At 39.7% G+C, this 13,035-nt stretch overlaps 1 protein-coding gene across 1 annotated transcript; it reads left to right on the forward strand.

Annotated features, from left to right (window-relative positions):
- The first annotated feature begins 1,235 nt into the window (after positions 1-1,235).
- Positions 1,236-5,744, forward strand: LOC143876131 (AP2-like ethylene-responsive transcription factor ANT). The gene is made up of 9 exons (XM_077377784.1): positions 1,236-2,251; positions 2,354-3,020; positions 3,349-3,431; positions 3,594-3,602; positions 3,708-3,796; positions 3,903-3,976; positions 4,058-4,108; positions 4,197-4,273; positions 4,850-5,744. The coding sequence occupies exons 1-9, from the start codon at positions 1,942-1,944 to the stop codon at positions 5,497-5,499; spliced, it is 2,010 nt and encodes a 669-aa protein (XP_077233899.1). The 5' UTR covers positions 1,236-1,941; the 3' UTR covers positions 5,500-5,744.
- The last annotated feature ends 7,291 nt before the right edge of the window (positions 5,745-13,035 follow it).

Raw genomic sequence — 13,035 nt, forward strand, 5'->3', positions numbered from 1 at the left:
CCGGGTTACCGGGTATACCCGTACCCGCCCGGGTGGGTTCCGGGTTCATGAAAGGCAACCCGTACCCGCGCCGGTATTTCGTACCCATACCCACCGGTACCCATACCCGCACGGGTACGGCACGGATTGTACCCGTACCCGTGCGGGTTACCCGTTTGCCAGGTCTACTCTCTCTCTCTCTCAAATTGTTCCTTTAGTTGGTACCGTTTAGCTTTCGCATACAACATTGCAAATGATGGAAGAGTAATTTCAAACAAAGAAAGAAACAATGGGAAAGCAAAAGAGGAACCCCAACATCACCAATTTACTTCCCACTAATAGGTGGGTGAAAATGAAAGGAAGCAAAATGTCATTGGAATGGCAGCAAAGACCATAGCAAGGTGATGCATTTTCCATGTAAAAGTATGATGTGAGGGTGTGTTGGTGGATTCACTCATGATTACAATAATCAAAAGACAACCCTAGCTTGTACGTGTGACCCTCCGTCTCCCTCTCAAATCTTCCCCTTTTATCAAACCAAATCATTTCCCAAAGAAAATCTGTCTCTTTACACTCCCCCTCACACACAAGCATGGCATTTTGCATGCAACCACAGCCCTAAAACACTAGTTCCTTGGAGACCCACTATTCAAACAATCAAGGACCCAAATCAAATAACTAAAAAATTAAAGAACATAAGTATTGCTCCTTGTTTAATAAACTTTACATTAATAAATTTTCCAGTAGAACAATGAGGAATGCTAAACACAAGGACGTCCTTGCAAAAATCAGATGAAAGGGTGCCCCCCATTGGTTGCTATCACCAAATGTAAAAGTCAAAGAATTATAAATGTGCTTTGGTGATAGCAACCAATGGGGCGCCCTTTCATCTGATTTTTGCAAGCGTGCCCCCGAGTTTAGCATTACTCTAGTAATATAAATCTAGAATAAATTATAATATGTTTTATTAATAAGAAGCTTTTTCATGTATATGGGCCCTTTGCTCATCATTCATGGAATATTTCAAGTTTAACATGGACCCACCTCCCACTTTTTGTCTGGAAGCAGGTATTGACTACATCCAAAACCTTAGAAAAAGCATGAGATTTCACATATAAATTTTAGGAAGATGCCTGTTTGCAATCTTTTTCCTATCTGGGTCTCTTATAAATTTCAATAATATTCCTTGCTTTAAGGTTTTCTTTTTTCTTTTTTGCTTTTTTTTTTTTTTGAACAGGATGAAGTGGTATAAGATGAAACCCATTGTAGTTTTAATTAGATCCTTGAGTTGCAGACAGTTACAGAGGCTGTACTGTTGTGAAGTGACTGCTTGGACAGTTGTCCTCCCTGTCAATCTATTCATGGCCATGGATTGGGAAAAAAGCAACCTGTTTTGGTTATCTGACCACTACCTCACTAGATTGAAAGGAAGGAGGAAGAAGTAAAGTCTCTCCAAAGGCAACTTTTCCATTAATTACAGGGTTATTTCTGGTTAATGAGGGGGCCTAAAACCCATTTAAGATTTTGGGGTGTTTGAATGCGTTGGTACAGGGGTAGGCATTTTGTTTCAGCATAAAGCAGATGAAAGCAAAAACATGCTCTTTCTCAAAACACAGATCCCTATGAAATGCAGAATGGTAATCCAGCATTGCTTGTTGGAACTCATTCTTTTTGCTTAGTTTAAAGGGACTTGTTTTGTTATCTTTCCATAGCTTTTCTGCCGGGTTTTGCATAGACAGTATAGAGAGAGAGAGAGAGAGAGAGAGAGAGAGACTGGTGCATAGATTCTTGTGTTCTGCTAAGATTTGTAGATAGATTTCTTCCATGGGTTCTGCCACTAGAAAACAAATGACTCAGTTTAAAATGGGGGGAAACAAGAGAGTGGGGAATAATTAGTTTATGTGTTTTCCAATGATTGAGTTATCTTAGAGAGAGAATCCCACTAGAATCTCTGTGAGGAAGATGAAGTCCATGAATAATAATAACTGGTTGGGTTTCTCACTCTCACCCCAAATGAACATGGAGGTTTCAGCAGATCCACATCATCATCATCATCATCATCCTCATCATCAAGTACATGTTACATCTGGTTCTGGCTCTTCAACAGTTCCAACCAGCTTTTTTCTAGCTCCTCCTCACCTAAACAGTCCTAATATTTGTTATGGAGCTGAGCAAGAAAATGGAGGGTTTTACTCTCAGTTGTCTGTGATGCCACTTAAGTCCGATGGGTCTCTTTGTATCATGGAAGCTCTGTCTAGGTCACAGCAGGAAGGTTTGCTTATGTTTCCCTAATCAGCTCTACTTTAATAAACTATACTTTTCTTTTCTTTTTTCTAAAGTAGCCCTTTGTGTTTTTTTTTCTTCTCATTGCAAGGATTGGTGCCATGTTCATCACCAAAACTGGAGGATTTCTTAGGTGGACCAACCATGGGAACACATCAATATGGAGATAATGATAGGGAATCCATGGCTCTGAGCTTAGACAACATGTATTTTCATACAAACCCAGAACATGAAAACCACAGACAGCATTCCCAAAACCTTCTTCAACCCTTTAGTCAGCAGATGCAAGTTCAACATCATCCCCATTTTCAGACATTCCAAGAAGGGATTTGCTCTGGATTATCAGGCCATGGAATGTACCAGACACCAGTAGAAGAGGAGCACAAGCAAAATCATCTTGTCCCTTCAATGACAGGAGATGAAATTCCAGGCTTGAAGAACTGGGTGGCTAGGCATTATCCTACAAACCATTCATTGGAACATAAGATGGCTAATTTTTTGGGTAATGGAGGAGGTGGGTCTGGTTCTGTGGGTCCAATGGGGTTTGGGGATTTGCAGTCTCTAAGCTTGTCAATGAGCCCTGGTTCTCAATCTAGTTGTGTTACAGCTCCACAACAGATCTCACCTGCTGAAACTGACTGTGTAGCTTTGGAGACAAAGAAAAGAGCAGCTGGGAAGGTTGGTAATAAGCAGCCCGTTCATAGGAAGTCCATTGATACATTTGGGCAGAGAACATCACAATATAGAGGTGTTACAAGGTAAAGACCAGCCATTTGTTTTGAGTTTTGATTTTTTTCCTCATTTTTTTGTTTATTTTTTGTTATTTTTCCTTTATATCATTACTATTGATGTCTTTTGGGTTTTGATTTTGGGTAATAAACACCCCATTTGTTTTGGGTTTTGATTTTTTTTCCTCATTTTTGTTGTTTTTTTTGTTAATTTTCTTTTATATTATTATTGATGTCTTTTGGGGTTGTGTTTGATGTAGGATGCTTAACAGGATTCATTTTCTTTAGGTTCCTCTTTTCACTTTAGTTTTCACTGCTTTGATGATGTTTATAAGAGTACTGGTTTTACCTTCATTAGGCATAGGTGGACTGGTAGATATGAAGCCCATCTATGGGACAACAGTTGCAAGAAAGAAGGGCAGACCAGAAAAGGAAGGCAAGGTAGCCCACAAAAAAAACACCCATTTCCAATATCTCTTTGAAAGTAGTACTTTTCATGGCTTGTGTTTCTTGATTTCTTTGGTCTGTTTGGCTGACTATTTTCATTTGTGGTTTGTCATGTTCTTTGCTTGTGGGCATGTCATGCAATCTAATGCCTTGCAGTATATCTTGGTAGGGTCTTTTTCTTAATCCAAACATTAAAATGCTCATATTTCTTTTCCTAATCCTATCAAAATCCTGTTTATTTTCTCTTAACTTTCCACCTTTGGATTTCAGGTGGTTATGATATGGAAGAGAAAGCTGCAAGAGCTTATGACTTAGCAGCTCTCAAGTATTGGGGTCCTTCAACTCATATCAACTTCCAGGTATGGTGGGTAGTGATCTAAAACATGGATCAGTTGATACTCTTTTTTACTGGTACTGGAATTCTTCGTTTATGACATTGGCCTGATTTTTTTTTTTTTTTTGCAGTTGGATAATTATCATGCAGAACTTGAAGAAATGAAGAACATGAGCAGGCAGGAATATGTTGCGCATTTGAGAAGGTTAGCCATCTCTGATCTCTAATAGCGCCTCCTCATTTAATTATCAGTAATGCTAACCTTTCCTTTACCTCTTAATCTCAGAAAAAGCAGTGGTTTCTCAAGAGGGGCTTCGATGTACCGCGGTGTAACAAGGTCTCTCTCTGTTTTTCTTTGATAATTGAACTCCCATTCCTTTAAAAAGAACCAGTGGTTTTTTAATCTGTTCTTTGTTATTTTTCAGGCATCATCAACATGGGAGATGGCAAGCTCGAATCGGGAGGGTTGCAGGAAACAAAGACCTCTACCTTGGGACCTTCAGTAAGTTTTGAATCTTAAATTCAAAAGGTTTATTTTTTCTTTATTGTTATGTCTGCCATTCTTTAATTTTCTTAATGCAATTGCAAATTCCTACTTACATTTTATTCAAAAGCTAGTAGTAGATTACATTGCTACTGAACTCAAGTTCTATGAATCTTGGACCTCCCAGGTGCTATGTTCTCTTTAAAAGGCTGATATTTCAGAAACTCCATACTCTTATAAAGCTGTTTTCCAAGCCACTGATATACTTTTCGAAGGCTGATCTTTCAGCCACTCAGATTCTATTAAGGCAGATTCTATTAAGGCTGGTTTTCAGAAACTCTGTGCTTTTATAAGGCTACTTTTTCAGATGCTACTAGGCAATTGCATGGAGGATTTTTAGGCATTATTCATATCAGCAAAGTAAAAGGAAAAAAAAAAAAAAGGGTTTGCTAGGCAGTCTATACTCTACTTGAGGCTAATTTAATTTGCAGTGAACTAATATTTTTTAATATGCCAACTGAAAGAACTATTTAAGTTCACACGATACTGCTATACTGGCATTCTTTTTAAGTTCTAACAAGACTCAATTTTCAGGTACTCAAGAGGAGGCTGCCGAAGCATACGATATTGCGGCAATAAAATTCCGTGGGGTGAATGCTGTTACAAATTTTGACATAACAAGATACGATGTTGAACGAATCATGGCAAGCAGTAGTCTACTTGCAGGAGAGCTTGCCAAGCGAAAAAAAAATATCGAAACCACCAACGAGGCCACGGACCACTGCCCATCAACTCATAACAGTAATGGTGAACCCAATTTAGCAGAAGAAAACAATGGCACTTCAGACTGGAAAATGGCTCTGTATCATTCCTCCCCACAGCAAACTCCAAATGCTGAACCACTTGATCAGAAACCGATGAGTGCTACAAATTACAGAAACCCATCTTTCTCAGCATCACTGCATGACCTTATCAGTATAGATACGGTGAATTTGGCAGAAGGGATTGATGATTCACCGAAAATGGCGACCCACTTATCAAACGCATCCTCCTTGGTAACTAGCTTGAGCAGCTCAAGGGAGGGAAGCCCTGATAAGACCGGGCTTTCGGTGCTCTTTGCGAAGCCTAATGCCTCCAAATTTATCGCTCCCATCCCTCTGAATTCTTGGATTCCTTCAACCCAGCTGAGGCCTGCAAATTTCTTGGCTCACATGCCAGTTTTTACTGGTTGGACTGATGCTTAGCTTCTGTTTATCATGGACAAACAGGAAAAAAAAAAGAAATTTGTATGAAGAAAAAGGGGTGGGGGTTTATTTTGTTTTAGCAATCAGTGGATGGGATACTGTGGATTATGGAAGTCAAGGTGGGACCATTGTCTGTCTGTAACCAGGAGTTTGAAATTTTGGAGCTGCTCCTTTTGGCCACATTGTAAGATTTTATTTTGCAATTGGGGGGGTGAAAGTTGATGGCAATGATTTCATTGTTTGAATGATGTTGGTAATCTGGGTGGCCCATCTATATTTAACAAACTTTTGGTCTTGCTCAGTACAAAATCCAGCTCAATACTTCCCAATAATGCATGGTCTTGCTTTGACCGCTATCTCATCTTCCTCTACTCCTACTCTTCGGCGCCATCATTACCATTTTCCTGTTTTTTGATCTTTCCTCAAAGGTAACAGACATTCCATCCCCCATTATTCAAAAAGGAGATAGATTCTCAAATCATGCTTATCTTCCCATGAGTTTGATGATGGGTCTTTGGGTCAGTTTATTGCATTTTATACTCAGAATAAACAGGAACCTGTCTGCAATTATTGTTAGGCCTTTACAGTTAAATCTCATTTACTTTTTTTAATCCTTTTTTCACTCCTGTTGAGATCAGATGTTGGGTTCAAAAGACTACCACGTTTCCTGTGGATTAAAAGTTAAAGTTCAGAGGAATCTCTCTATTGTGACTCACACATGATTACATGAATGCTTGCCTATCTATAGGCACTCATGTACACATGGCTCTCGGTCTAGCAATCTTATACGGAGCAAAGTTAGATAACCACCCAGAGAGACTATCCTCTGTCTATAAATAGAGATGCCACAAAGGCCAAAAGCATGGCAGAAGATGCCACAAAGCAATGCAAGAGAAACCCACATAGAGAGATGGGGGTCAGTTTAGTTGCACGGCATGGACTTGGATATAAGGGTGTCAATTTTGGCTCGGGCTCGGAGGCTCGCTCGAAAAAAGCTCGGCTCGAGCTCGGCTCGAATCCTTAACGAGCCGAGCCAAGCCGGCTCACCAGGCTCGTTAAGCTTAACGAGCCGAGCCTAATTTAGGCCAGGCTTGGCTCGGCTCGTTAAGGCTCGTTAAGAATTTAATATATTTAAATATATATATTATATATTAATTTATACTTTAAAAGGGTTGTCCAGAGAGTGAAAGGGAGGGCAAAATATGTCACTTCATTTTTGGAACCCCATTTGTTACTAGGACCACCCCCCATAGTGTAAAAAAAGTAGTCAAATTACACTAGTAGGGCTGTCCAGGGAAGATGAGGGGAGTGAACATAATATAACCCGAGCTCGGTAAGGCTCGCGAGCCTGATCGAGCCGAGCTGAGCCTGAGCCTGGTTCGAGCTGAGCCGAGCCGAGCTTTTGAGCTTAACGAGCCGAGCCGAGCCTGCCCAAGCTCAGCTCGGCTCGGCTCATTTACACCCCTACTTGGATAGTAGTGGAATCAGTTGTCAACAGAGAGGAGACAAGCATTGGATTTTCCTAGAACTTACCTCGGATAATAGTGGTACAGTAGTGTTTGGTTGTCAACCTCGTAGAGTACTTGTAGGCGGTGTCACAATCAATATAGCAAGAGAAAAGAGAGTAAGAGGTAAGAGAGAGAACGCATCATTCCCAAGAAACCCAAGCAAAATTCCACCTATTTTTTGGATTTTGGCGTGGATATCATAGTGAGGGGACATGAGTGACACATCACCAGCATGCAATTATTAGCCAGGAGACATACTTGGGAGTCTCCTGTGATGTCAATGCTATATTGGCAACCAAACAAGGGGTTTTGCTGATGTGGCACCATTGTTTTTTTTTTGGTGAGAGGGGTTAGGCCGACCCCAAAACCAGATGCAAGGAAACAAAGAAAAATGCAAACCGAAATTACAATATGAAGTAAAGGGTTCCCTCTAAGTCCTCCTTTACAATATCGGCCAGCAGAGGTATAGGGGATCCAGCGATACAATTTCCTTTTATAGGACAATCAACTTTTGAAAGGAAATCTGCCGCTCGATTTGCTTCTCTCCATATGTGGGTCACCTTCCAATCGCTAAGCTTTGACAGGTTCCTTCTAATTCCAGTTAGAGTCCGCTTTCTTCTCCATTGGCGTGGATAATAGCCTTTGATTGTGTTCACTGCTAGGAGGGAGTCCGACTCAATCCATAGCTTTGACAGGCACCCAATTGCCAAGCAGAACCCCTAAGCCATCCTGGCTTTTGATAGTGGAAATCCTAGATCCTGCTTTATCCGCTGTCTGGTTATGCATTTAAAAACTATAATGGCATTTTCTTGTCTAGTCGTTAGCTGGAGTTGCACTCCCATTCCGGGAGCTTTGCAGGAACCTAGTTAGATTAGACTAAATCCCTATCTTGGCTCTACTATCCCCAAACAAACCACCCTTGAATGTTTCTAAAGTCCTTTTTTGTAGGGGTGTCAATGGATCCACTTCGGGTCGGATCCACCTATGTCACAATCACGAGCCATTCAAATTCCTTATCGGTCGGGTCGGGTCGGATTCGGATTGTTCTTCGGATCCTACTTTCCACGTCACGGTCATGATCCATTTTAAATCGGACCGTCCATCGGAGTGTCCTAGTATGTCCTACTAAGATTAGTACACAATTAATATAGGCCTTTATACAATGGAGGTCCCACCTTTGATATTTGATCCAACAGTAGCTTCTCAAAAAGTGAGTTGCTGTTGGATCAAATATCAATGGTGATACCTCCATGGTATAGTTGTAAGGACTTATACCATATAAAAACTCCAAAAGGAAAACTCTATGATAAAAACCGAGCAATGATAAATTCACCCCGTTCTATTACAATATTCACCCCCTATATTTCCAAATTCACTGTAAAGCCCACACCATAGGATGATCCAAACCGTCCATTTGATGGGCCACAATGTATATGAGTTGTGCCCCAAACATTATTTCCATAGGATGATCCTTGTCGTCCGATCTATAGAGGTTTGATTATATTTAGTTTCTCTATAGATCAGAGGGCTAGGATCATCCTATGGTAATGATTTTTCGGGCACAACCTATTTACATTGTGGCCCATCTAATGGACGGTTTGGATCATCCTACGGTGTGGGATGTACAGTCCATTTTGAAATATAGGGTGTGAATTTATCACTGCCCTAAAAACCCATTGAGTTGATAACATCCAAATAATTGATAATCAACTTTTCCCCATTACTCAGGCTGAAATCCTTGCTTAGATTATCAGCCGCAGAGATTTTTTTACAGTACCTTAGACCCTCCAAGAACTGGATCATTCCATCACAACCACTAGAAAAAAAAAAAGGTGATAGACTTTAAAAATGTGACTAAAAACATTTCCAGATTCCAAAATACTAAGAATATAATAGAAACCAAAAATATAACATGAGTTTTTTGTGCTTACTGCTCGGGGAAAGTGGGAAGGCAAGGTTGCAGCAATGGCGAGGGTGAGGGCAATGGGTAGTGAGTTAATGTGATGATGTATTGATGTCATTGGAATGGCTGGGTTAGGGTTACCGAAAGGAAGATGAGATGTTTGTTCGGATAATGAGGAAGGGTTACTTACACAGGAAGGAAGAGGAGATTTATTTCGAAAAGGAAAGAGGAGATTTCGTAAGTTCAATAATGATGGAAAGTTGGAAACCAATAACTATTAGAAAGATTTGGGCTATTTTGACGAGAATACCCCCACTTATTAACATTGATGTTATAATGAATTTGACTTTTGAGGGTATTTTTGTAAGATGATTTCGGATCATGACTGTCCCTAAGGACTTTTGAAGCATGCCCGGATCCGAACCGAAAATTTTCGGATCGTATGATTGGGAATCCGAGATATGCCCATGGACCCTCTTGGTATGCTTATATCCCGTTCACTAAAGTTTGGATTTGGATGGTCCATCGGACTGTCTGGATCCATTGACACCCCTACTTTTTTGGTATATGTTTTCATCTCTGATGAAATCCACCACAAATGTTTCAATAGATGAAATGAGAAATAGAGAAAACAAGATAGGTTTTCGCTTTTATGACTAATGTATGTTAGGTTTACTCAACCGGTCAACCCATTAGTTACCTAAACGCAAAGAATCTTCACCTTAGCTTGTTTCGCAGTCAAATTGAAGATTTTTTGTGCCATTTATAACTTGGACCTACTTGAGAATTGCTTTTGAATCTCATTCACAAGAGATGCCCACCTTTGTCACCATGGATGACCTACAAGGCTACAACATTGTGAAAGATTGATCAAGTCCAATCAGTTGTATTATTTTCTATAAAAACATTAACCAAATTTATCTTACTATCTATTACCCACTCTTATACCTCCTATATCTTATGATATCTAATCTTGATGTGCTTGGCCTTGTCATAATAAACCTAATTTCCCCCCAAGTGAATCGCAATCTAACTTCACAATTGTTGGGTATATAGTATAACCCTAATTATGTTCTAATATAAGCCCAATAAGATAATGGATAGTAAGATAAATTTAGATAGCTTACATGGGCTGGAGCAGTGGGCCTACATGGGCTACATGGGCTAGAGTCCATTAACCAGTCAAGATAGGTATTCCAAACTAGATACCTAGGGTGTAATGCTTCAAGCAACCTTGCTTGACTCTAACAATCTTGAAGCATTACTAAAACCCTAATTTTGGATTGTGAAAATTATCTCTCTAAAGAAGACGTCTGCATCACTCGAACGAGGGTTTCTTCTCATCGTTTTAAATCGTTGAGTTTCCTCACCAATCAGATTACACGTGGGACATAGTAGTAGGATATACACTCTCGATTTTGGGAGGTTCTCACGGAAGTGGAATCAATTCCCTCTTTCTACGTTGGGAATTCTTGTGGAAACGACCAATCAATACCAATCAATCCACAGTTCCATTGGAATCAATTGGAATCAAGAAGGGACCGATCAATAAGTCCTCTTTGGACGGTGGATATTCACCCACTGAAATTCGTATTTGGGCGTGGGTATATTCTCTCACAGAAGTACGTTTTGGGCGTATTTTCTTCTCCCACAAAATCTGTTTTGATCGTGGGTTTCTTTTAAAACGTTGGAATAAAAACAAAAAGGGCACGTCTGCCTCTCTTTGGTTAATAAAAATAGCCCTCTCTCTCGCCCAGATTGGAAGATTGGCCGTGGGTTTCTCTCCTCCAAGATTGGCCGTGGGTTTCTTCCATCCACAATTGGTCGTGGGTTCTTCCCTCCAAGATTTGGACGTGGGTTTGCTCCACCTCTAAATTTGTTTGGGTGTGGTTTCTTCTACCTCCAAATTCGCTTGGGCATGGTTTCTTCTACCTCCAATTAGTTGAAGCTGCGTGGAACTTTGGTTGGGGGTTTGACAAATTTCATCCGTGGCTTGATCTCTTGGATCAAATTCTTGCTGAAACCCTCTTGGAGTTGGTATGCAATTCGGTTTGTGATTCGGTTCTCGCGATTCACAATCAGGTGCACTCTTTCCAATTTATACTATTATCTTAATAATACAATGGAAAAGAACACTATTCCGTTTGAGATGATCAAACTTCAATCATTTAGAGGGTCTGAATTTAACTCATGGAAGCGAAAGACTCAATTCGGTCCCAAATATCTGACTTGTTTCTATACCGTTTTGAGTACCTTTGCTAATACGGTTGAAGATGTTGAAGAATCTCACTGGCTTAGGGATGATGATTTCTTCAAAGACTACTTGTTAAATTGTCTTTCTGACCGTCTTCCAGAAACCTATAGCAAATATAACACTGCTAAGGAACTTTGGGATAATTTAGATGCTCAATTCAAAAATGAGGAGGAATTGTCCAAGACTCATCTTGTTGACAAATTCATGGATTTCAAGTTTCAAGAAGACAAGGGAATCACTCTTCAAATGACTGATCTAGAGAATTTGAGATCTAAATTGAATAATGAGAAAATTGTTGTGTGTGATCCTTTTATTGTGGGTGCAATCATATATAAGTTACCATCTGCATGGCGCTCTTTTAAAACTGAAATGTATAGGAAAAAGGTGCAAGTGGGACTGGATGATATCAAACAATTCATTCGAATCGAAGATGAGAATCGAGCCAGGAATAACTTGGAGATAGTTAGACATCAATAGTCTGCTGCTAACGCGGTAACAAATCCTAAGAAATTTCCTCAGAAATTCAAGTCACCTAAAGGTGAACCCAAGTTGGAGGCCAAAAGGACTATCTCTAAGAAAATAAGGGCAAGTGCCACAACTGTGGGAAATGGGGTCACTTTACAGCAGATTGTAGGCTACCTAAGAAGCTGAAATCTTACACACCATAGAAGGAAGCTCATATGCTGGTGGGCAAAGCTGAGCCTAATAGTTTTGTTGCTATGTTGGGCAACGGTAAGGCCAATACCTGTTCAGACTGATAGTTAGATACAGGAGTCCCGTGTCATGTTTGCAACTCCAAGAAACTACTTACAGCTATTGTTGAAGCGAAAGAGACCGTTACAGTGGCTAGTGGAGTAGAGGCGGAGGTTACTCATACTAGAACTGTGGACTTGGTCCTTTCTTCAAGTAAAATACTAACTTTGAAAAATATTAAAGTAATTTTTGCTCTTCAAAAGAATTTAATTTCCATTGGTCTTTTAGACAATGCTGGTATGTGCACTTTTTTTTGGGTGGTAGAATAACTTTAACTGTTAACTCTTATTATTTGGCGAGCACTCTTGATCAATGGTATGTATAGATTGAGTTTTGCAAGTGACACAATTAGTCAGGTTAGTTTAACTCTTATTGATCCTAAATGGTTACACACTAGATTGGGACATGTGAACTATAGGAAAATGGTACAACTTGCTAAAACTCATAATATCCCATTAGATACGTTGATTAAATTTGACAGATGCAAAGTGTGTGCACAAACCATGATCACTAGAAAACCTTTTCGTTCGGTTTCTAGAAGCACATAACTTCTTGATTTAATATATTCTGACCTCTGTGATTTTAAAAGTTTCACTACTAGAGGTGGTCGCAAGTATTTAATCACTTTTATAGACGATTTTTCAAGATATTGTCATATTTATCTGTTAAAATTGAAATATGAAGCTTTTGATAAATTTAAAATTTTCAAGACTCGTGTTGAAAATTAATTAAACTTGAAAATTAAGAGATTTATGAATAATAGATGAGGAGAATACACTATGACAGAGTTCAAAGAATTTTGTGCCTCTTAGGGCATAATACTTGAAACTACTACTCCTTCTCGCCTCAATCTAATGGCATAGCTGAACGTAAGAACAAGACGTTAACAAAAATGTTAAACTCTATGTTATTGAAAGCCGGCATGCCTACTTGTTATTGGGAAGAAGCAGTTTTGACTGCCAATCACATCCTGAATAGAGTGCCACACTCTAAATTGACCTAGGCTCCTTATGAGTTATGGCATAAACGTCCTTGTAGATTTGACACTATTAAGACTTGAGGCTGTATTGCTTATGTGCGGATACAAGACCCTAGGAGACCTAAGGTGGGGCCTAGAA

Source organism: Tasmannia lanceolata, unplaced genomic scaffold (genome assembly GCF_043159265.1).
Source record: "Tasmannia lanceolata isolate RefF3 unplaced genomic scaffold, GAP_Taslan_0.1 ptg000004l, whole genome shotgun sequence".
NCBI lineage: Eukaryota > Viridiplantae > Streptophyta > Magnoliopsida > Canellales > Winteraceae > Tasmannia > Tasmannia lanceolata.